The sequence below is a fragment of the Convolutriloba macropyga genome, chromosome 4 (assembly GCF_964194025.1).
Source record: "Convolutriloba macropyga chromosome 4, txConMacr16.3, whole genome shotgun sequence".
Lineage (NCBI taxonomy): Eukaryota > Metazoa > Xenacoelomorpha > Acoela > Convolutidae > Convolutriloba > Convolutriloba macropyga.
In genome coordinates this window covers 33,802,746-33,829,483 of record NC_134471.1, presented here as the reverse complement: position 1 = coordinate 33,829,483, position 26,738 = coordinate 33,802,746, and the positions used below count along the sequence as shown (strand labels likewise).

At 32.7% G+C, this 26,738-nt stretch overlaps 2 protein-coding genes across 4 annotated transcripts in view; both read left to right on the top strand.

Annotated features, from left to right (window-relative positions):
* LOC142337630 (uncharacterized) overlaps positions 1 to 26,738 on the top strand; it is a 448,376-nt gene that overhangs the window by 79,889 nt on the left and 341,749 nt on the right. The gene's annotated exons all lie outside the window — the stretch shown is intronic.
* Positions 1 to 26,738, top strand: part of LOC142338401 (uncharacterized) — a 68,810-nt gene that overhangs the window by 24,799 nt on the left and 17,273 nt on the right. For both annotated transcript variants that reach the window (XM_075388160.1, XM_075388159.1), the window contains one exon: positions 16,009 to 16,062. In XM_075388160.1, the coding sequence (XP_075244275.1) occupies positions 16,009 to 16,062 (54 nt within the window). The remainder of the gene's footprint in view (positions 1 to 16,008; positions 16,063 to 26,738) is intronic.

The window sequence follows — 26,738 nt, the reverse complement described above, 5'->3', positions numbered from 1 at the left end:
TTGTCAAATCACAGAGCTCATGGCGGAAATTATAGGTTATTATGTTTAGTTGCGTTTAGTACTCCTAGAAGACAGTTAAAAACATAGCTTGACCAAATAAAATCACTCAATTGAGCTTAACTTTTTGAATTTAAGAAAAGAGAGGTCAGTTTCTGAATCAGGAAGTCATTTTTAAGAGTGAGGTAAGTCAAGCGTGACCAAAATTTGAATGACGCCAATGAGTAGAAACCTCGCTCCAGTAGGAGTTAAAAATGACGTCATGCATGCAATTTGTAAATTTAACTGTTTAAATAAGTCACAGTTGTTGCATCTATGTAGTCATTGATGACGAACCCAAAACAAATAATCCTAAATAATTCCAATAAATTTTATTAGCATTTTAAAATGTAAAACAAATTTTTCGAGATCGTTTTTCTTCCGGCAATCAATTGTTAAACGGTTCTTAGTAAAAGTGAAATTGATAATTATAAATGATGTGAGTGCACTTAATAAACTAATGTTGAAGTTTTTCTGAGATTGTGACAAAACTAAAATTTATGAAGCCAAAAATCCCCAGAGAGAAAACATCCAGAATTCAATTGCGTAAAAAAAATTCATTGTCACAACACCTACAGTGCTGGTTTGATTAAACACAGTGTTTGGTAGATAAAAAAACTCGAAAAAAACGTTCAAGTGTTTTTTGAAAACAGTTTTTGGTACGGTAGTGGTTAAGTCTAGTCAAATATAAAAACGCGTTTGTCAAATCACAGTACTCATGGCGGTAATTATAGGTTAACATGTTTAGTTGCGTTTAGTAATCCTAGAAGTCAGTTAAAAACATAGCTAGACCAATTGAAAGCACTTACTTGAGCTTATCTTTTTGAATTTAAGTAAAGAGAAGTCAGTTTCTGAATCAGAAGTCATTTTTAAGAGTGAGGTAAGTCACGCGTGACCAGAATTTTATTCACGCCAATGAGTAATAATCTCGCTCCAATAGGAGTTAAAGAAGACGTCACGCACGCAATTTGGGTGAAAATGCATGAACGAGTGAAAAAATGCTGACTTGAACTGATTGTGACGTCATATGGTCGCAACAAAAAAAGAAGATGGCCCATAAAACCACAACTTGGAAAAAAAATGTAAAAATTATGGTTGAAGTTTTCACTGAATTTTAAAATTTTTGCCAAAAACAATTCAATTAGCAACATAACGAAACCTGAAAAACCGAGTGTGCACCAAAAGAGTTTTTATGCTAAAAAAACTTAAAGTACAAACAATTAACTTCGAAAACTTTGACAAAACTGCCAAAATCGTATCAATATGTGTAGAATTTTATGAAAAAAACACCTCAAGTCGAAAAGATGCATCCAATTCGAGAATTATCAAAAAGACGTTGACATATTTAGTCATTTTGTTTCAAAAAAGTCCGCTCAAAGAGCCAAAACTGAAGAACCTACTGAAAAAAAGGCAAATAATTACAAAAAATTCGAGAAATATGGGCCAATTTTGCACGTAAAAGGCAATATTAAGCTCTAAAAAACATTGTTGTATCGATTTTAGATGATTTCATATTAGAACGGCATCGATCAATATTAACTTCTTCAAAAATCCAATTTACAATAAAAAAATGGACCAAGTGGACGAAAACGTCTAAAAACTGTTATCTATCTGCGCTAATCTCTCAAAAACTTTTTCAAAGTCGAAAAGTCATTCACTGAACGCACCGCTAGAATAAAAAAAAAAAAAAATTTCTCTGGCTCAGAAAAAGTTAGTTCAAACTTTTGATTTTTACTCTTTTACTATAAGGTCAAAACGCCGCCTACGTCAAATCATTGTAGAAGAATAGCTAGTATCTTGTACAACAATTTATACGCCATTTCCTCGTATCTAGGAATGAAAGAACAATTTTTGCATAACTGTTGATTAAAAATTTAGCGGTTAATTGTGAATAATGGGAAGCAGTTATGATGTAACGCTCTCCATATCACATGCGCATCAAATTTTTTTCATATCAAAACTTTTTCTTAGCGAAATTTTTCAATGTTCAAACTTTATTTGAATAAATATTAGAAATTTATGATACTTACTTAGCTTAACATAATCTTGATGAAATAAAAAGTGTATCATATTTGAATTGTATGTTTTTCCAGTTCTTAGAGAATCTAGATATTTTTGCGTCAACAAATTCGGTTGGTTTTATTGATCGAAAACGATATGATCATTATTAATGCATAAATCAATGTGCTCATTATTAATGCAAAGACAAAAAGATATTGAATATTAATTCACTGTTTGTTCAGCAAGAATAATGTTTCATTGCGAACTTAATGAAGAGGCGGTCCTGATCCATTTTTGTCTTTTGCATTATATGTGTTTTCTTGATACATGTTAAAACCATGCATAGCCTTTTCGATAATTACCGCTTTTCAATGTTTTATTTTGTTTTTAATATTTTGTTTAATTGTATTGCAACTATTCAGCATTCATTCAATTAAGATGGCTTAGCATTAAATTTGCATGCTATTAGAAAATATCTTCCTAATATAGTGTCTATCATATTAGTTTTAGAAATTAGCTATGCAAGTCTCGAATTTTTTTTCTCGTTTTGTCCTTGTGAGAACTTTTGACTTCGTGACTAAACTGATGTTTCGAAAATTGATTAAGGGAAATTTGAACATTGCTCGCCAATTTTGTGCCGCCGTAAACATTTTTCGGCACTTTAAGGTAGGAAAAGTCGCTTTCTTTTTAATTTAGTTTTTGTGTTTTACGGAAAAAACATTTTTTGGGTTCTTGTGATAGCAAATTTGTTGTGCTTGAATAGTTTGTACAGAAATTGTTTTCAACTTAAAATTTTTATTAAAGTGAATCCAAAATATTTCACAAGTTCTTGGCTGAAGTTCATTTAAAATTCTTTTGTGTTTTAGTTGGCGTTAATAAACAAAAAGCGAATCGCCCAAAATATGAATAATTAACGCAGTCGCGTTTTGATAAAAACGCCAATTTTAGCTTCACTTTCCTCAAAAGCCGCGAAAATCTCCACAAAAATCAGCTTTTCCTCAAACGGAAACGTGTAATAAAATTGAATCTCTGTTGTGAAAAACTGAATCCTTGAAAGTGAGTGAATAAATTATTAAAATATAAAAATAAAAGCGTGAAATTTACCAAAGCCACCCATTGAAAGTTTCAACGATTTATTTACATTTTATTGAGGGTCGGAAAACAGTTGGTCTCAACGTGAATTCAATGCCATCCTCTCCAATCAAAAACAATTGAATTTTGCAAAGGTAAACAAACACAAGCTGTTCAAATTTTCGCCGTGAATTTTATTGTTTCTCGTCGCATCGATTTTGTATGGCAATAAAAATCAGTCAAAAGTGTGAAGAAAAGAATAAAATGCGATGAAATTTTCTATTGTCGTGGCTATACACAATGAAATGTGTCTGTTTAGAAAAAATCAATCGATCTGACCGGAGTCGAAGAATTTATTGTAAAAAGTGTAAGAAGTGTTTTAAAAAACGTCGCACTCAAAAAACAATCGCTGTGAATAATTAAAAAATGATCAGCTGAAAATGTGTTGCATGAAAATAATGTCAAAATGTTTTATGCCCGGATAAACTATTTCATAGCAAAATAAGCAGTAAGTTCTTGCGATTAATAGTTTAATCAGTACATTTATTAATATCATTAGAACTTTCCTGAATTATTTTTGTAGCAAACCGGTTTAGCAGGGGGAAACTAGGCGCAAAAATTGATCAATTTCTTTTAATACATGTTATATTTTTCTAAACGACACTTTATTTTGAAAAAATGCAAATCTATTGGTAATAATAAGAGAACGACAAATCGAACAAAAGGGCAGTGTTTGTGAATTTTCAAATGTGGCGCAGACTATTAAATCTATGCCTCCGACGTTGTCGATATTTTCTATTTGTTGCCATCATGTTCACAATAAATCCAGTTTTTTTAGAAAACATTAACGGGGTGATGGTATAATATTGAAAAATTTTACGCTATCATATTGACAGCCATGATTTTCTGGAAACAATGTGAGTTCAAAAAGAAACAAGGCGGCTCAGCAATGTGCGATGGCACATAAGGTTCCGACCCTGCGTATCCACAATTTTGGGATAATTGTCTACCAAATGAGGAACAGATAGAAAACCCAAAAATTAATTTTTGGGAATCCCAAAAAACCCAAAAAAGCCCAAGTATTTTTCAAAAAAATTGTGTATGAACGATAAGATAGCCTCCAAAGCAAATAACTCAGTGGTGTAAAAATTGAAGCATTAAATTGCTGTGATATGCCAATATTGAGAAAGTGAGTCAAGACGAACAGCAAAATCAAAAAACAACAACAACAAACATTAATTACTTCAAAAATTTTTTGTCCGTTTTAAAAATCAAAATTTAATAACAAAGTCAACATACCGTCAGATGAACCTCAAACTAAACAAAATAACTTATAAATCACCGCAAAATAAATGGACCAGTCCATAAAAAGGTTTGGTAACAATCAGACAAAAAAAGAACAAAAACAGCAAAGGTAAAAAATTCACTTATTTTTCTAAAACAATTAGCTTCAAAGTAATTAAAACCATTAGAAATCAAGTAAAAAATCACAAAAATTTACGATTACCAATTTTTCTATAGAAGGGCTTTGAGACCTGTCCTTATTCAATTTTTTGTGCGGCTAAAAAGAACAACAAAAAAACAACAAACAAAAATTCAATTCAAACTTGCCAGAAAACGCTGTCAAAACCGTCAAGCCATATTTTGGCCCTCAAAATATATTTGTTTGCGCCTTCTTCAAACAGCGATAATGTAGTAAATGGCCATTTATTATTGAGACTAGGTAACAAGTAGACAAAAAAGAGAAAAGGGCAAAAGTATGTAAATATTTTGATTTTTTTTCGAAACAAAATTATATACAATGTCATGAAAAACATTAAATACAAAATGAAATTTTTAAATATAGTCGTTTCTTCACTCAGAGGGAGGAGTTCTCTGAGACCTGCAATTATCCAGAATAATTCTTGCGTCTACAAAAAGAACGTCAGACATGACAAAAATCAATTTATTTACTTTTTTTGTGAAAAACCGGTGTCGAAGTCAGTAAGGTCATGACGCATTCTTTAAAAAAATAGATTTTGGGACATCAATCCGTTTTGACAACTTCCCTTGACACCCATAAAGTCATATTTGACCTGTAACTAACGAGATTAGGTACCAAAAAGAAAAATAAAAAGAACAAACTTGCGAATTTAAAAACTTTATATTTTCAGTTTTGGAAAACGATTGTTTTCAAAGTCATGAAAACCATCAGCTATCTACTGATATCAGAATTTCAGCTGGTCTATTTTTCCATAAAAAGCCAGTGAAACCTATCACTATATAGGAGGTGGCTTCACAATTGTGAGCGAAAGATTAAAAAAACTCTTTGAAAACTGAGGTTTCAAAGTAATCAAAAATCGTGTTATGTTAATACATTGATTGAGCTGAGAAGCCTGATGACGCACCCAGACAACATGTTAAAATAGACTCAACAGAAAAACACTATAAAGAGCGTAGCAGCGGTCAAAAATTTGAAAAATTGATTCGGCTTTTCCAAACAGATGGCGTCTCACTTATTCCAAGTCAATTAAAATTCTCAAAAATGCTAAAATATTATGATAAAAAATATAATGCATCAAATTGCATTTGAGACTATTTTGTGACAAAATAGCGTTAAAAATTGTGATATAAATTGATAAGAGCTAATTGTTCTTTTTTTTCAACACTAAATGTGGCAACACTGAATTGGTAAAGACATTTCGGCAGCTTCAAACAATCTGAAATATAATAGAAAAACTCTGCGGAACCTTAAAATATAGAAATAGTTTTACAGTTTTTCAGATTCGATAAAAAACTTCTATATTTTTATTTTTCCATTTTAATTTCTCCCTGTTTATCAAAACTTAAACAAAGTTTAAAAATGAACCAGATATTGGATAAAAAGTTAGGTTTACACAGGTGACTGATGGCTGAAAAATTCGTAAAAATGTCTAAGAATTGTCTGAAAGTTTGTCACAAATTCTCTTTTCAAAAACGCATTTTTAAAATTTTTCTGTGCTATATGGAGGTATCAAAAATGATATTAAAAATTTATTTTTGAATGATACCATCAAAAAACCGATAGTTGTCGTAAATGATTGAATTTTCACCAAAAGTTTATTTAAATCTGATCAAAATTAGGCTAAATTGGCGAAAACGTCGGTAGAAAATGATGAAACATTTTTTCCAAAAAGGCAAATTAAATTTATTCGTAGTGAACTTTTAGATGCAGAGAGTTTCAATTGATACACAATATGTTAGCCTGAGATGCTCTCAAAAAATTTTAAACATTGTCTGAACAAAGAGAATGTGGGGCTAGTATAAAGTTCCACCATTTTTTTCAAAAAAATGTGGGAACAATTATAATAATGGTGAAATAAAACGTGCAATAAGAGTTTTCCGCCCTTACGCTTTTTCTCCTCATTTCTTCTAGTGTAAAATGGCCTTTCACTCTAATCTCTTGTTTTTACGAGTGGATTAATGTTGATGCTTCGGCTGAGGTGTATGATAATCTTCCATTAAATTTTACCGAAAATTCTCATTAATGCTTTTAGTTTCACAAATTGAATGATCAACTTTAATTATAGCCAATGTTAGAAAGTTATAGTTTTCACGAGGAGCCTGGAAAGGTTAAATCCACCAGTGAACTCATTTCCTGTTGATCGTTGTACCGTTATCTACAGGTGAAAATTATTTTTGAAAAAAAAACATTTTTTACGAACAAAAATTGTGATGTTTTCTAGCTCCACATCTATAAATGCTCATTGGCTGAGCTTAGTTTTTTAAATTAGAAGTTTGCAATTGTAATGCGAAATTTTTCATAGACTCTACTGAAGTATCTTGTTTTGTAGTAAAAAAACATGGAAAATAAACAGCTGCTTTAATAGTACTCAGCGATCGCGGCCAATGTCCAAGGATTTCAATACCTATTTAATGAAGATATTTTCGGAACAAAAGAAATCAAGAAAACTGAAGTATCGTTTTTTTGGGGTTGAGACCGGTAAAATTCAAACGTTTGTTCGTTTTGTTGGATCTTCAAACCAATTTCTGTGGAAAGTGTCAAAATATTCACTTAATCCACGGAGGAAAAGATCCGCTTCGATAATCATCAGACACAATTTGGAATTGTCGCTTGGAATCTGTTCATGCTCGAGTACAAAAGAGGCCCCTATGAGCAACACCTGGTCGGTGTTTAATCAATGCCAGCAAAGTGTCACGATTACCTGTAAACATAAAGACGACTGCAACGGTGCAAATCTCTCAAACCTTTATTAAAACTAACCGTGTGTGAACAGAAACCTGTTAGAAGACGTTTTGTAGTATATTCATTCACCAAAACGTTCATTTGATAAACAAGCATTCTTTCATCGCCTGTGTTCTTTTTTCCGCGTTTTTACAGTATAAATTTCCCAGTTTTTTCTCTACTATATGCCTTGGAAATTACAAAAACGTATGCTCGTGTAAAGCTTTAAAAAGGAGAAAAAAGAAGGTCGAGTTTGTGTGACGTTTTTATTGGTTTTCGAGGTCGTTTTTTCCAATGCACCAATACAATCGCAATTTTTGTTATTTATGTAGATGATAACAGAAACACGATGAGGACTAGTAAAAAATAGTAATGACAGCCGCAGAACAAAAACATATTAAAAGTTTTAGGAATTTTCTTAGGACGAAAAGCAATTAATTTGCGAACCTTAAATTTCTCTTCAAGGTTCAGCACTTAATCAGAGTTTAAGTCAGAATGATTCAGTAGCATTTAATGTTTGATTTTCCTTCTGAAGTTGGAGGCTGAGGCGTGACCCGACTGCAAGATTGAATGAGAAGTCCTTAAAAGTTTTCAACCTCAGAAACTGCAGAGTGAACAAATTTCCTCAAGAAAGTTGGATCAGTCTAATCTAACATAAAACCAGATTCCGTTCTAGATTCCCAATTGTTATTGATCTAGAGACTGATATAATATCTGCAAGAGATTCTCTCGCAGATATTGATCCAGAGACTGATATAATATCTGCCAGAGATTCTCTCAGAACAACTTCAGACTTTACACAGACTGTAATTCGGACTATCAGACTATAACTTTCTATCATTCAGGGATTGCCTTCGACAATAACATTATTCGAAAAATAGCAAAAATACCCAAAGAGGCCAAAATACTAACAAAAACTACATTAATGACTTCACCCCCAGAATATGCAGGGTCTTGATCTTGTAGCAATCTTGATAAATTGAAATAAAAAGTCTATCAAGATTCTGTATTGCTAGTAACAAAGCCTGCAAGTTTAACCCAAAATTAAAGCAGTCAGATATTTCACATGCAAGTTGCCCTATTCGTGCCCTAACTTAGTTTAGTTCAATTCTCCATATCTAAACGGTAAAAGTGGTTCTATTCAAAGCAAAACCAACATCAAACAGCATGTATATAATCAGTACAACTTCAGTTCATAAAATACTTGTAATTATGTATAATTTAGTATAATTATTGTTCCAGCATTTTCACTTTTTGTTAACGCATCGTAGAGAAAAAGGAGAAGCACCATTTTATAGCACTTTGAGGATACTTTTGATTTGTATTTAAAAACTCTAACAATTTTATCTCATGTTGAAAAAGGCCGCTGTTAAAAATGGAAAGAGAACAGGAATAGGATAAAAGGAAGAGTATTGAGATTATCAGAGGGAGGATTTTATTTTATAATTTTCACGGGATATTTCTGCAGCTCTTATTAACTATTTTAGTATTTTAATTTTCGGTTCAAAAGACTTTATGAAACTTTGGAATCGGCAAAAAAACAAGGTTATGTTTTGTAAAAAAAAAAGAGCAAAACATTTGAATTCTTTGTTTCTCGTTGAATTTTTAAATACAGCATGAGAACTATATATTGCCTTAAACTCAAATAATCTGGTTGAAATGAGTATTGTAATGAGTTACTCTTCTACTTCTGAAGTGCAAAAAATCTATACAACACATATTTTCGAAAGAACGAGAAAAAACACAAAAAACAGATTTCTTTCACTTTTTTATTTTTTTCTATGGCAAATTGGACCAACTGTTTTGTTTGAAAATTAAGGCTTCTATATCACAGATTATTTAACTCAAGGGAAAAACATAGTAGTAAATTTTAGTTTTGAATTGTGACAGAGGAAGATCCTTTTCTTTAAGAAATTTTATCTTAACTTTACAATACTGTGGGAAATTTTGTTTAACTTGAAAACCACATGCCCTGGGGAATTTAAACAATGAATGATTTGGAAAATTAGTTTTTTTTTGGAGACACCTGGAACACGAACAACAAAACACATAATTTATTGAGAGGAAGGAGAAAATCTCCTTTTCAATTATATATCTTTTTAATCGTATATTTGATTATTCTAATGGCCAATAAAGCTATTTCCGTTTTTGGTTTTGGTTGATATCACTTTTGACTAAACAAAAATGCATAAAATTACGAAGAAATTACCACTATAATTTAATTATCAGAAATATAGTTTTGAAATAAGATATGTTTCTGAGAAAGTAGAAAGGTAAGTCTTCAAGCTTTTTTACAACATTACTTGCAACTGCCTCCTTTTACAGTTTTAAAGTAACAGTCGTAAACCAAAATTGATTTTTCAATGGCCACTCAAAAATTATAACAACAGGAAACGCAATCCCTCGAATATTGAACGCAAAAAAACGTTCCTTTTTCAAATTGTCTCACTTCAGAGATTAATACTGACCAATTTCTCGCCAATACTATGCCCTCTACTTTATAAAAGCTTCTCTTTGACTAGAAAACAGCGAACTGATTGTAATTAGAAAATTTTATCAACAGTCCCTCATTTGAGAAAAAAACGAAGAAAAATGTTTGATTTGAATAAACAAATTATGAATAAACTAAAATGAACTGTTTGATACATAAAATAGTCAGCATTTCAGTTACAAAAAAGTAGAACACTTTTTTCCAATTTTTTTTCTGTTTGTCACGTATGCATTGCGGAGAAATTTTTGTTATTGTTTATATATAATTTATACAGAACTGAAAGTTTTCGTCAATATAAAGGACATCTTAAATGAAAGTAACTTGAAATAAGTTTGTTGACAAATAGACAATACTTCAGGTAATCATCAGCTCTGAGTTTCGGCAACTTGTTGTTTGGATTTTTTAATGGAGAAAAATTTTCAAAAAAATCCTGAGTCGAACTCGTTGTTATAGATTTCATCAGTGTGGCATATTTAAATTTTTGAACAAAAGTTTTTGGGATAGCCGTTTTGTGTTTCAAAGTAACTGGCAATGGGCGTTTTTTTTTGTGCTAGAAATATATCAAAATGAGGTCTCTGATTTTCTCGTTTTTCGTATTACAGAAGATCGTTCTCAGGCTTGCTCCGGAAAAAATGATTGTTTTTGAGGTTCGCGCAACTGATAGTCAAAGAATTTTCCCTCTCCCAACATAGAAAAAATTGTTTGACAAACCTCAGACGTATGCTGGCCTTTCTCTGCTACCCACAGTCGCGCACGAGACGTCTTGATGTAAATTTCAAATTTCTCCTGCTTTGGACGGCTGTTTTTATTACCCAATTGTGAATTGATAATTAGAATTGAGGAAATCTATATAAATGCTTAATTGAAGTAAAAAAAGTGTTCGAGCATTCGTAAAGTCCTTAAGCTTTTCAGTTTTTGATACTTTAATATTATGAAATTATTATTCTAATGTTCTATCCTTAAGAAAATGATTCCGTAGAGCATTAACTATAAATAATGCAAACATGAGGGGGTAAAACACCACATACGTTTTCCTTTTTATAAGGGAACTCCGTCAAACCTTTCTCTTTATCGCAATCTAATTTGTTTGCCGAACTAAGAATGTTTCTGGTGGGATGCACTCAGAAAAGTTTTTTTGAGGTTTTGTGTTTGCAGTCGGCAATCAGTTATAACTTTCGCTTTTTCAATAACCTGATAACCTCTCTTTGCCTTCAGTTAATTTATAAGCCATTTTAAGTGAACATCAGTTACAAAATTTTTTTTGAATTTTCTCCTGGTGGTGGTGGTGTTTGTATTGTTGTGTATTTTTATAAGTGTGGCGTGTGTGTGTGTGTGTGTGTGTGTGTGTGTGTGTGTGTGTGTGTGCGTGTGTGTTGTTTGTCGGTGTGCGTGTTTTTCAAATTGTACTACATTCATCTTTCTAGAATATGCTAAGGAGTTTTCACTTTTGTCAGCCGAAAAAAGACGGCATTTTTTCTGGTTCAAACCGTACAAGTAGTTTTCTCCAATGCACATAACTGATCGTTACCTGAAATTTTAATTGTTGTGGTTTTTGCTGTTTTTCGGTAGACTTGTGTTTTTTTTTTCAAATTGATCGGTAGAAGTGTTTTTTTTTTTTTCAATTTGATCTGTGACAATTTTTTCCCTGGGAATTTATATTGCTCATTAGAATTTTTTCAAGATATCTCGCAACATATCGAGAAAATCTCGAATGAATCTGGTATAATTTTTTAGAATATTCTAAGAATCTTGCAATATAACCGTCGCTATTGCTCTAAGATCCATTCAGAAATCATGATTTAGTCTATTTGAAACGCTTTTGCAGAAAACAACAATAAGCTACTTGCCACGTTATAGATGATCTTTGCGTGTATTATGACTTGTGAAACAATTGCCCAGCTAAAAATAGTTGCCCGGCAATCAAATCTAACCCAATCGTATTACTCTCTATAACATTTATTTTGTATCTTTATTAATATTTTGCATTAAAATTATTTCACATGAGTTGATTATGATATGGATTTCTATTTTACAAAAGTGCTTTGATCTTTTGAAGTTCCCTCACTGTTATCTCGCGGCACCTAAAAGTTAGCGGAGATGTAATAACTATTTCATTTATTACAAAATCTTGAGATGAAATGAAACGAGGACCCATTGAGAGGTAGTTCTGAGAGAATATCGATTACCTTAATCAAATTTAGCCCAAAGATGGGAACACAAAATAAATTGGATTCATTTTTATTGTCTAATACCCGTCACTGTACCGACAGCAGCAAATGGCAAAAATTTTAAAACCTAACAAGACTCGAACTAACTGTCTCTAGGCACGCTCTTGACTGTTAGCATTTACATCACAGAGCCAGTAGTTTGGAAATTATGTTAGGTTTTCATAGCAGCTGATGGTCGCTACACCCGTGTGGATAGAAAAAGGGTATTAAAATACTAATTGTTCAGTCTAAAAACGCAACCAGGTTTGGCACTGATGGAAATTGTTAGCACAACTCATGATTTGCAGACTGTGCTCTGCATTAAAGAATGACAATTTTCCTTCAACGACCAAAAGTGAAAGTAACACACTCACGAGCACATTTTAAAATGCTGAAAGTCTGCATTGCCAGAAGTTAAAATGCCAGAAAACTTTGCTTAGCCAGTAATTGACTTCCATTGAGTTTCATCATGTTAAAACGTGCTTGTTTCCTGTTTTGAGCATGGTTACGTGACTCTGCAGAAGTCACTTTGCCATTTTGACTCAATATCTTAATCCGCTTTGGAATCCAGATGTTAGTGACTTCAAGTAGAGCCACGCAATCATTACATAAACTCCTGTTTTTTCTAAAAGCAGGTATACTTGTGGCAATCTGTACACGATTATTGATGTTTAAAAAACTCTTCAAAAAAACTCATGTAAATGATGAATGGTTGGAGGTGTAACCTATAAAAATATAGAAAATAATCCAAAATAATTGTTTGGCATCTTATTTCAAATTGAAAAAATTACAGTAGAACTAAACTATGCTTGAATGTTAATGTTTTAAAATGGCAAATTTTATTTCACGAAACAATTGAACCACTTTACCATCAATTTTCCACAATGCAACGGTTTTGCGATTTTTATGAGACCACACCAATGCATTTTCTAAACAAGGTAAACCTTTGCTAACACCGCAGTTAAGCTTAATTACTATATTAAGATTAAAAACAATTGTCCGTTTTGAAAACAATAACTTTTTAAATTATGTTGTTTATTTTTTTTGCTATGCAATTCAAGGCAAAAACAATTAGGTTTTCTACAAGAGTTTTAAAAAGTTATATGAGCGTTTTTTGAAAAATTATTGACGTTCAGTTGTTATCGGCGAACGCCATCGGGCTATTTAGCTGATAGGATAGCAAAAAAATTGAATGAAAACGTAGCAAATTGTAGTAAAGCTACATACAAAATTATGCTAGATGCAGTCCTGCAGTGCTATTTTCTTAGCTTATGTTAACACAGTGAATCAACTGATCAAACTTTATGCAGACTGGATTTGTAATAGAATAATTTTTCAACTCTGCGCGCTGCAGATGCGGCTGCTAAATGCTTAGCAATTTTGCTCGAGCAGCAGGAATTAAGGCTTAGCTTATTTCTTTGCAGCAGTAATATATACAATTACGCATCAAATTTGATTGTAATGATTGTAACAATGATTTCAATAGATAGCTCATACCTACATTTCGCTAAAAGATCCACTAGCTTGTCGGAAAACGTTTTGTCACACGACCTAAATCAGCTAACGCAATATTTATTTTCTTTGACTTAACGTGACAAAAAAGTCGCTACCAAAGAAGTTTTTTTTGTTGTTTTGTTCTTTAGACAACTTACGTGACTTCTCTTGCAAATTGAGAATCCTTAAGATTATGATTTTTACAAGACAATCATTTTATTCAAAACGCTAAAGCGGTTTAGGAGGTTTTTATATCTAACATTTTTCAGTTACAAAGGCATCTTTTCCGACAATTTCCTTTTGTTTTCCTCACAAAATTCATCTCGCCGTTTCCATCACTTTTCTTCCTTCTTCTTTCCTCACTCCATCTTTCTGTATTGTAAAATCTTGATTCCTATTTTGAATCCCTGATCACTTGGTATGACACTTATGCAATTTTAAAATGATCTGTCTCCTTTTATTGGGCAACATTTTGGGCAAAATGTACACATCATATTGAAAAATCTCTTGAAATGCATAGCGTGGGTACCCGCATTGCTGTGAAAACAACTGCTTCTGCATTTTTGCTATATTGACATTTCCGCAGACTGAAAACTTTTATTATCAGATGGCACCGTAATTCATTTTAAGGTTTTATTGAACTAGCTCTGATATAATTCGGTACTTTTCAAATGCCAGTGAGACAACATGAGTTATAGGTTGCTTTATATAGCCTTGCGGTTGAAAAATTTATGAAACTAAAAAAACTTTAACGATATAGTTTCTGGTTCATATGTGTTCTACATGTTTTGCGCCTGTTGTTGCAGTAATCATTTAAATTGGCTCTACTTCTTTTCACCCCGATTCATTTAACCCCGCATATTTTAACCCCGTATCTTTTAACCCCTCTATCATTTAACCCCTATATCAATTCACCCCTCTATTATTTCATCCGATAATTAGAAGTCGACATTATAGGCATACTTTGTCATAATTAAGTAGATAACTTAATCCCATGTTCGGTTGTGATAGTTTCATATCAAGTCCCACGGGCCGCTAAGGATGGCCATGGACCGCAAGGCATGGCCAAATGATTATATTGCTAATTAAATAGTCCTTATTTTACAAAAGATTAGAATCGGGATGAAATGATAGTGGGGTTTAATGATAGAGGGGTTAAATGATAGAGGGGTGAATAAATCGGGGTTAAATGATAGGGGGTTAAATAAATAGGCGTGAAAAAGCGGGACACCATTTAAAAATGATCCATTATCTGAGTTTCTCAACAACATAAGATCCAACAAATAATCTTTCGAAAAAAATACTGATAATTCTGGCTTTGCTGATCTAACCTTACTGATCTAAGGCGATGCCATGATAACTATAGAGTTCTAAGTAAAGCTTTTGTTTTCACTAAACTTATTTTCAATCAGTTGCATCGCTCTAGCATCAAGCTCATTACTGCATCATTGATGAAACACGGGAACAATTTTTGTCATCTTTTTGTTCATAAATCTAAGCGTCCTCCGGACTACCTTGACATGAAATATTGATAATTGAATTCCTCAAAGTAAATACTCTAACGGACAATTTGAACGATTGATATGATGTTTTGTGAATGTTATTCACAATGACAGGCATTTGTTCAATTTAAGTATTCAACTCATTATTATTTAAGTTGAAGCATGTTCAATTTAAAAGGCGTTTAAGATCTTTTTGCTTTTTTTTCTTCAAAAATTAGAAAACAAAAACCTTGAATATATTTTGAAAAATGACAGCTTTCAACAGCAATTATGCGATTTCGAGGGCTGTTGGTTGAACTGGTGAAGTGAAGCACGTTGCTATGATTACAATCTACAAGGTAAAATATCAGAGAACAAGACGATTAATAGCTAAGCATCCACACAAAGCTGCTTTCCTATTTACAAATTATCCTGCTCAATAACAGTGCAATTTAACAAATTTGAGGAGGCTACACAGGTTTTAAAGCCTTAATAAGGCATCTTCATTTTCTTCTATTGACCAATTTTTATTTTCTGTAATCCTGATGTCGGCTATACGATTGCATTCTTTGGGCGGTATTTTAACATTTTTAACTGTTGCTTCATCTTTATTAATCATTTTAAATTTTGTTCGCTCATTTGCGAAATTCGGTCTTTAATGCCGTAATGTTGTCTAAAAATGAGCTCACGCAAACTAGATCGCCAAAAACTGTCTGATTTAGGTTTTGCACTTAAATTGTGGCTGAAGTCTCTTTGAGAGTGAAGGAACAAAATTCATTCACGCTTTCCATTTTAGCACAAGAGCAATTAATATATGAACGAAGAAACTTCATTTTACCTCACATTTTATTCACGAATTTCTTCGCTGCTCAACAATTGAAACTGCAAATCGACAGCAAGGCGCCATTTAAGGCCGTTAAAGGACAATAAAATGAAGCTAATTTTGTCTCCTAGATTCCCAATTTGGTAAATTGAGGTACAAATTGCTATAAAACTGGGCTGAATTGTTTGTTTTTGTTTCAGTTCATCACCATGTGGCATTGGCGTCCAACTACATGTATGGATATCAACCATATGGTAAGAACAAAGAGCTGCACTGTGAGTTAATATTTTGTTAACATCTAATTCATTGATTGGAACAGTTTCAAGTGTTCTAAAGCGCGCAGGTTATTATTATTATCTTATAATTTAAACTCATATCGCTGACTTTTCTGCGCTTTTTGATTAGTTTTAGTCGCACGGAAAGAGTTACAATAGCTGGTTTTCGCATTTTTTTTAAACCAGACGGCCAAAAGACAAATTTATTAACAGAAAAATTTGATATGACTTACACAGTCGAAGAATATAATGCCCTCTGCTCTTTTTGGGCGTCTGCAAAGATGCTGAGAACTCGTATTTTTGGACTTTCACGTTTGACCTCTGACTAACCTCACGCATTCCAATGGAATGTCGAAATGATATTTAAAAATTAAGCAAATGTGCTCAAGGTCAAAGAGCGAAATGAAAAGATAAAGGGATAAAACGATAATTCCCCGACATTCATCAAGACCTAATATAACAAACTTAGTGCTCTAAAATATTTTTAAAAGTTTTTTTGGAGTATAAATCTGACTGTTATCAGTTAAGTTTATTCTCCTCCAATTTAGAGGATGAATGCGTCATGTTTAATGAATCTGATAAGACTGCGGACCACAGAACAGTATTCGACTTTTGAAAAAAAAAATTAGGCTGGTATTTTTTATTTTTTTTACCTGATTTAACCCGAACATCTGCATTGGAACTGAATTTTGGGCAAACTCGCATCATTCGGCATAAAACAGGAGGCAAAACCGCAACTTTTTTTAATCGTACATGGGGCAAAAAATTAGCATACTTGCGATCACTCCGGAGCCGGATATTCACACTATACCGCAGCATGAAATAACCTATACAATCGAAATTTTTGTTATCAGCAACTCGTTGAGACTAAGAAAAAACATCCATAGAAAAATTCGTCCTTTTCGTATATGACGGCTTTTTTCCAATTTCTCAATGAACTAACTAATGTTGAGAGGTTTTTGGCATTACGTTACGAAGACAATGCTATGTTTTGTAAGGATCATTATTATCAGACAGTTGAATAGAGAAGTACCTGGTGGCGACCCATCACCTCCTTCGTCTCATTCCTTTAAATTCATATAAGTGAAACTCAACATTTTTATCTTTATAATAACTTTATTAGCGTTAATAATTTCATACCAGAAGAAGTCGTCTCAAAGTTGCTAAACAGCACTACGGGACTGAAAATCTTGAGAAACAGGGAAATTTAAATGCTAATAATAAAAGAAAAATTGAGAAGTACACAATTACTTTTCAATAAAAGCGCTCAGTCGGACAAAATTTTTCAAATACCGGTAATAAGGTGCAAAACGAGGGGCCGAAAAAGTTTTTGCATGATTTTCGGGATTTGTATATGTGTGAGAGTGAACATCTCCTAAGTTTGTATGTTAGCGTTTTAAATCTAAAACAAAACTGCCAGGGCTTGTTTCTACAGTGATTTGGCCATAAATCAGGAATCATAATTCTGCTATTTTGAATAATGATCACTGGAATGAGATTCGTCAATTTTTGATGAAATAATTCAATATTATTTCTTTTTTTAGCAGTTGATCTCTTGTAACTCGGCAGATTGCTTGGTGAATCGGCGTGAGTAACCCTGCTTTGCCACTCTTTTGGGGATTTAGTTACCTGCTATAAGATCCAAAATCAAAATGACGTGAATTTTCGTCTCTAATCCATGAAACTAGAGCCCCCGGTTATAGTTTTTTAATGATACGGGGGTGCTTAATGGATATTAATGGGTAAAGGGAAAGATTCAATCTGGTCAAGTGCCTTGACACGTAATTGCATGTGTTTCCGATGTTTTTCATCATCAAGTTGTGAAATTTTGTTGTCAGATGTTGGGAAATGAAACTATGCTGTGCATTCTAAAATTTGTTACCTGCGCTTTATAAAAATGTTTACTGCGGTGAATATGTTATGTTTTGGCAGCAGTTCTACAAGTTAATATTAAAGTAAACTGGTTCAAATGTGAAATAGGCTATTTGGTCTATCTGCAACAATTTAATTTTCAGGTTCTCACTGTTTTTTTCTGGTATAGTAGTAGGTTTTGTCGAGTTTTTTACATGCAAAACTGTCTATCTAAAGAGAATGTGTTCAACGCTCCAAATTGCAAAAAAAAAAAACTTATAGATCAATATAGAATTGGTCAAATTTTTCGACTTTTTAAGAGCGGAATTTTACATCGCAAGATTGGTGTCCGAAATCTTGCATGATCTCGCCGGATAACCATTCATATCGCAAGATAAGCATTCTCTGCAAGAGTCATTGAAAATTTTTGCATTTTTTAAGAGTGGAATTATACATTGCAGGATTGGTGTCCGAAATCTTGCATGATCTCGCCGGATAACCATTCATATCGCAATATAAGCGTTCTCTGCAGGAGTCATGAAATATCGATTTTTCGATGCAACCCTCCGTTCTCGATTAGGGCTCCCTTTTCTGCGCGAGAGGTGACAATATAACAGCATCTGAGTCCTCACCAAAATTTTTAAATTCTATTATCAATGATCAAACCAAACCTAGAAATTTCTCATTATTTTTGAATGCGAAAAAAACATACAGAGCATTAAAAAACATACCAGTTGAATATCTACCAGAGACATTCCGTCTCCCTCTGTGTGCGAACTAATTTTGATATTTTCACTGGGAGCAAATGATAAAAAATTGTTGAATAATTAGCTGTTTTGTTTTACGTATGACTTTATTGTATACAACTTTTGAAAAGGGAGGAGGGGACCTTTCTGTTAGCGAATCGGCGAATGTTTTCAAGAAAGCGAAAGCTTTTAACTATTTGTTAACAGAAAAATACCGCTTGCAAAACTCTGTTTCAACTAAACATCACAACTACAGTTTACTGCATAGAAAGAATTGTAGAAGGAATTTTTTAAGTTGCTGTCAATGAAGCTTTGCTAGCTACTAAAAAGCGTATGACAAACTGTTAAGAAAATTTGTACAACAACGTGGAATTTTACCTGATGTTGTACCCGTTAATGAATTTTTTCACAAGCTAGACACTTGTCTTATTGCTTTTCTTCTGCTAATTAAATATCCGAACCATGTACTGTAACTTTTTGCGGGGAAATTTATGTAACTTTGAAAAATCATTTTTAATGTAATTTAGTGAAAAATACAACAACGTTTTGCCACAATGAAAACTACTCTCTATTAAATTTCAACTTTTTCCAGGTCGGTTTTTATCCCAACATTGGTTAAGATCCTACAAGAATAAGCTTAACATTTAGTTGAATTTTGCTTGAAATGAAATATAACTATTTTCATTAAAGCCACGATTATAAATAACTTTATAACCGTGGCTTTAATGAAAAATATTTATTGAGTGAGCCATGTGCACAAGTGAGAGAACTAAATCCATATATAAGAGATGCTTATAAATATAGTAGTCTAAATGCAAAAAAAAAATGCTTCCATAGGCCCATTTGATTTCGAAAAAATGCTTGTCAAAGACTAAACCCACTTTGCAGTTTTTTCCCGTTATAGCGAGTTGAAACTATATCTGTCTTTTATTGGTTACTATGTTAAATGAGGGACCATAATGTAAACTAAAAAAAGAAAGAAAGAAAGAAAGAAAGAATAAATTTTTCCTTTATCATAAAAATTATCAACAATTTAATAAATTACATAATACATTAAATAATTCATAACATATATCAATTAAAATTATTTACATATCTAAGGTATATCGGAGAGGACAGATAAACGGGGCTATTAAGCTCACCTAGTATCTGCCCTGGCTAAAGTTAAATAGATTAGAAGAGAAAACGACAATTAAGGAAAAAATTATTTTTTTTTCATTTTTTTCATTTTTTTATGTTGAAAACAGAAAAAAAAATTAAAAAATGCGGTTTTTAAGCTCAAAACGATTATTATTTTACTCATTAACAACTAACGCTAACACTATGCTGTGTTACGCCTAACGAGAGAGCCGCTGATTCATGGCAACTTTTTTTCAAAGAAATTCAAAAAGATTTTTTTTATTTTTTCCCCTTCCCCGTCCCTTCTGTTTTTTTCTCCCTTTTCTTTCTTTCCTTTTTCTTCCTTTTTCATTTTTTGTCTTCTCCTCTCCTTCTCCATTCCTTTCCTTTTTTTTCTTCTTTCTTTTCCCTCTGCAATTCGATTGTCGTTGTCGGTTTTCATGTTCTATGTGTAGACTTCGTTATTTTGCAAATATAATACAATTTTTGAGACCTCGGCACTTACGACGTAAGTGCAGCATTAATTTTTGACAATAGTTTATGGAAAAGAAAAAGGGAGAAAAAAATGTTTTGAGGGTGGGTACGGAATAAACTATTTAAAAATATCGGATACCAGCTCCTCATTATTTAGCAAATAGTTTCTTTAAGTTTATGATAAAACAGCAATATTTTGCCAATTTTCTGTTTCAGTGTTTGATGTTAGAACTTCATTCTTTCTTAGTGTGTTAAATAGCTTTGCACAACGATTTAAAATAGAGGAGCGCCCAAACTGCGTTTTAAAGTATGGTATCTTTAGGTAGTTTTTGGTAGATCTTCTGCTGTTTCTGGTAATATGCTCATACTCAAAGAGTTAATTTATATAAATTTTGCTATGCATATTTTTCAATGAGTTCAAGATAAATTTCAGCAGCTCATTAACATGGAACTCGAAAACGGAAAGTAATTTATTATAGATAAAAATGTCCCTAGAACTATCTGACCTTGTCCTGAAGTAAATGAATTTTGATTTTTTTCTGCAGAATGTAGATAGGTAGAAGCGACGAGTAACTGCATTAGCCATATACCAAAATACCGTTTTGAATTTTTCGGGTTAACATTGCTTCGATAGTAATCAATTAGCTGTTTACGGGGTACAGATTGACGCAGCTTACATATAATACCACACTGTTTTGAGAGTCCTTCTTAATATTTTCTATATGTGATTGAAAACTTAAATTACTTTCTACATAGATTCCGAGAATTTTACAGAGATTATGAATTTCAATAAAACACCATCAAACTTAAACACTGATTTGGAAGCACTATTTTTATTCCTTATATTCGTTTGTACTGTTTTATCCATATTTAGTGTTAACTTATTAGCAATCAACCAATAATTGATGTTTTGCAGATCTTCTTGCTCTGAATTATCGTCTTTGTTGATTGCGGTGAGGTTTGCATCATCCGCAAACAATATAGCATCAAGAGATTTGCAAACTAATGACAGATCATTGATATTATTGAGGAACATTAACGGACCCAGAATTGAGCCTTTTGGAACCCCACAAACTATAGAATTCCACGAGGAACAAGCTCCATTTTCAATAAACCGCTGTTGTCTCTCTTTTAAGTTTGTTGTTACCCAAATTAGAGCTGGGCTCTTGACGCCAGTATTTTCGATCTTTTTCAATAAGATATCATGCTCAATGGTATCAAAAGTTTTTTCAAAATCAAGATAGAAACTGATAGCTTTTACATTTTGGCTGTTCAATCGTATGTTTTCAACTAATTCAACTAGAGCGTCAATTGTGCTGTGTTTGGTGCGAAACCCAAATTGCCTATTGGAAAGCAATTTATGATATTCCATTCAAGCGTATATGCGAATGAACAAAGCACAATCTATAATTTTACTGCATACAAATAGTAGAGAAGCTGGTCTGTAGTTATTTTCAACTAGTTTTGATCCATCCATGTGAAGAGGATTGACTTTGGCCTTTTTCAGATCATCTGGAAAAAAGTTTTCTTCAAAAAATTCATTGATTATCTGGGTTAGGTATGGAATCGTAACATTGGATGATAACTTGACTATGACATTTGAGATCTCATCATCACCAGATGAGAATTCATTATCTAGACTACCAATATTTTCCCTAACTTCGTCACAGGTTATTGGCTTTAGATACATTAAGTGATAAACTTCGTCCATAGTAGTTAGACGAACGTTTTTAATGTTATATATTAACTTCGAACCATTATTGGTTAAGAATGTGCTAATTTCCTCAGCAATGTTAGCGCTGCTTGGATCAGTGCAACGTGCATTGCATGTATTCAATGCAGGGACTTGTGAACTTTTTCGAGTTAATTCTTTAATATCATTGAGTAACTTATATGTTTGCCTTGAGTCTCCAATACATGATTCGAATTTTTGTGCATAAATTTTTTTAAAGCTTTTTAACAATTTTTCCAAACTTGTCGCGTCACAATTTGAATTTTTTTGCTGCTTTATTGTTATGCGGATTTTGTTTCATACATCGATGTGCCTTGTTTTTTTTGAAGAGCAAATTTTTAAGGGTGTTTGTAAACCATTTCGGTACTTTCTGTTTTTTATCAGCCAAGCATTTAAGAAGTGTATACTTTTTAGTGATTTCCAGGAAAAAGTTGAATTTGTTGAACAACTCTTTGGTACTATCAGATGCGAAAAAGAAACATTGATTCCTCAGGTTCCAGTCTAAGTCAGTTAAATCATTCGACCGTTTTTTTGATCTTTTATAAAGCTTATGTCTCTAAATGGCAAATAGTTTTGTTCAGTATCAACATTAATTGGCTACTTCATTAGGATGGTATAATGATCTAAAAAGATTTCATGAGTTAGCACACTAAATTCAGGTCTGGCAAAGTAAAGTTTGATATATAAAATGATCTAGACAAGTTCCGAAGGTAGAAGTTTCTCTGGTTGTTTCAAGATTAGAAATCTCAAAATCATTAGCAGATATCGTGCAAAGATAACATGAATGTAATTGATTCTTTACATGAGCGTCGATGTTAAAATCTCCTGTTATAATGGTAGGACAATTTATGGAAGTGAAATCATTCAAAAATTTATGCAGTTTTTCGACGAATATAAATTTATTTGTTCTTGATAGACTGTAGTCAGTAGACAATTTATATCTGTATTTTTTGTACTGAAGTGAGACCCAAGATGTCTCATCCATACCTGTTGAATGTGTTTCTAACAAATATCTTGGATCCTTAATTTGAATCATTACAACTCCGCCAAGCGTGTTCCTATTCTTAATTGCATAATTATTATAGCCTGGAACTAATAACGAGTCGATATCATCGTTTTCAGTCAACCAAGTTTCAGTGAGACGTATAACATTAGGTGGAGACTCAAGACTATGAACAAGTTCTTCCAAATCGCTGAAGTGTTTTTTTAAAGAACAAAAATTAACAGTTAGTATGGAAATTGGTAAATTGGATCTATCAAATGAAGATACAACTGATTTAGGTTCCTTATCCGTGCAGTTCTCTGCCGGAGAAATGCCGTTGAAAATAAAATCAGTTTTTCACATCTTGCAATTGGTAGCCTAGTTAATCACCACCTTTATATAGTCCCTTTATCTTCTGAAAAGATCTTTATTTCGTGTATTGGTAAAATATTTTACTTTCGCGGCTCCAAAACACTGCAATGCGACTATCGCGCTTCATTAGGTTAAGAAAAGCTAAACGGGGACGACTAATATCTTCAAACATTTTAACATTGGCCTATCCGACGAGATTCTCCAAACTTTTCTTCTTCTTCAGCATCTCAATTTTTGAAACTCGCCTGTTGACGCGAAAAATTATTGTTCGCTTGCCTCTCTGTGCACTTGGTAGCCTGTGTGCAATTGAATTGCCCTGCTCATCCACTTTAATTTCTACTTTGTTCGCAAATTTAACAATTTCCTTGATAGTCTCCATGTACGGTTCAGGTTTTCCATCATCCATGATAACTTCAGGCATTCCAAAAACGTTTATGTTATCACGCCTGTTGTAACTTTCCAGCAGCTCGGCTTCGGGTAGGGATTTCAACTTACATCTTTCTTCTTGCACAGTTAATTTTTGAGCGAACTCATCTTTCAACTTGGCAATTGCATCGTTGATGGCTGCTGATACCGAATTCCGAACTTCTGCTTGAATGCCTGCAATAATATTTGGCATTTGAGGTGCAAGTGTGCTCTGAATGTCTTCTTCGATCGATCTTTCTTCTAGCGGACTCAGTTCCGAGCAACCTCTTTTGCTTGCACTTGCCTTCATCACGGGGGTGCGATCTATCTACCGGAGAACAGGTGGTTGTCCATTGACGTCATTGCCGGTTTGGTCTTAACTAAAGTTAAACTACTTAATAAGTTTATCACAACAGTTAGGCTAATAGAAACATCTTTACAATAAAGTAAACTAGAAACAAACTTTAGAAGACCCTCTTATGTAAAAGAAATCCAGGAGAGCTTTCCCTAATTTAATTAAAATCATTTTTGTCCAAATATGATGCATTACTTGCAACTACATTGTTTTCCTACGCAATTTGTAAGACTTACAATGCTTGTTTTTGAAATGCTTACGTTATGGTTAAATTCAAGAACAAATCCACCTCCATGACCACCATCGCTGAGAAGAATCGTTTCTCCAAGAGAGGATAACTGGAGTTGTAAATAATTTTGAAAGAATATTTCAAGTATCGTTAAAAGTTTTTCAAAATCATCTTATTACAGCCATTAAACTCGACCACTGACATTTGGTTCTGAAGAAATGCAGTGACTGAATATTTTGATTACAGAGAAGGACCTTGTATTTCAAGAAAAACATTTTGTCTTTTTTGGGCATTTTTTGGTCTTTATGAGATTACATAAATTTCAAATTGAACAGCGGCTAATTTTCATACCAAACTGTCCAAATACGTTAAATAAAGTTAGTTTTTATGGTATTTAAACTCTATCTACAGATTGAAATTCGGAGGTTAATCTGACAAGAATCTTGCAACATCCTGCGAGATAACCATCGTCTTGCAAGATCTTGTAAGTTAACCATTTTTTGCGAGATATCTTGCAAGATAACCGTCGGGTTTCGACTAGGGTAGACTTTTAAAGTTTAAATGATTAGTGAGTAGAGCAAACACTATCTGTAATATAACTTTAAAGTGTCAGAGATTCTGTGTTTTTTTCTTTGATATTGTTTTCTATATACTGTACGCTATCAATGTTAAAAATAGTATCAGAAGGTTTACATACTTACAGCAAAGGCGCTTCCAAATAGCGATTCGAAAGGGTTGTTGCCGTAAATTGTGGAACTCTTTCGACGCTTTTAAAAATGAATAACAGCGCGCAAAATATGAAAACATAGCAGGACAAGTCCTGACGTACAATTCAAAGACTTTTCATTGACTTAACAGAAAAACTAAACCTAGAATGGACTATGAGTGAATTGAGAAAACCATTTTGAAAACAATTAGAAAAAAAAATAAGAAAAAAAAAACAGAAAATCAATGTCAAAATGCCGCATGTGAACAAAAAAAACCACTAGCGAGAAATGAAAATTTAATTCAAACAAAAAACTTTGCCTAGAATGGATTTGAATGGATTGGGAAAACCGTTTAGAAAAAAATCCGATCCGAAAAATCGAAAAAACAGTAAAAATCTGAGTGAAATTGCCGCATGTGAACAAAAAACCACTACCGAGAAACCGAATTTTTGTTCAAACACCGTTTTCTCAATCTACTGTAAAATTAGAGCGAAAAAAATTCACGCCGCAAAACCACTCGCTTTTTCGCTCCATTTCCTGTTTCGGCGTGACCAAAATCACTACTTCAATTTGACTTCAAAAATGATGAAAATGTGTGAACAGATCTTAAAAAAAAACATAGCCGGAAGAATTCCGGAAACGACTCGAAGGAAAAAACGAACGCCCCTAACAAACATAAAACTTACTCTACTGATTGACCACAATAACTAACATAATGCTTATCCTACTGAATAACACTTGTCACTTTAAAACAAAAAAAAAGAAAAAGAACAGTGAAAAAATAACTGACCAGAAAAGACGATAAAGCATGTGATAAAAATTTTACATTGAGTTGCAAGTTTAAAAACAACTTTTGGCAAAAACCCTTTTGGCAAAAACAACTTTTGGCAAACTTTTGGCAAAAATAGGTTAAGTTTAATTTTGTTGAAACACTGCTATTTGAGACAAAAACCAAACAAAAATTTCAAGTAGAATAAACGTAGGTAAAAGAAAGGAAATGAAAAACAAAACCAAAAATATTTTCTGTAAAAAAACAAAAAAAATTGGCCAAAATAATGAATCAAATACCATTATGCTGAAATCAAATCATTATTTCGAAAAACTTTTAATACTACATCTGGTCAAGTGTCCACCAATCCAAATCATTGTTTATTTATATGAGTTAAAACGAAGAACGAAAAAAATAGAAAAAAAGTTAGTATTTAAGAAAAGTTAGTGATATTTGTCATTGAAAAGTGCACTAAATATATTTCAACAAAACCTCTAGAAAAGCTCCTATCAAAAACTAGACCATTAAAAACTAGCAAAAAGCAGACAATCAGAAGAACTCAGCAAAAATTCCAAAAAAAATTCCGAAAATTTGCGAAACTCTTCATAAAAGTTACTCAATTATCTTTAACAAAATGATTCAAAACTGAAATCAAAATCATCAACATGCATCAAGGACAACTAATTTGGACTATAGGCATCCCCAAATGCTATAAAAAATTGAAGAACAAAGGGCATTTAAAAAAATCATAGAGAAAAAAAAATCATAGAAAAAATTGAGCTTTTTTTCAATTTCACGGGAGCACATAGACCCAAAAAACGTTAATTGGAGTGAATTAGTACTGGAAGACTTCGAAAACAATAGGAAAGTCGAATAGGCTGAAAAATTTTTCTAAGTTTAGAAAAAAAACGAAA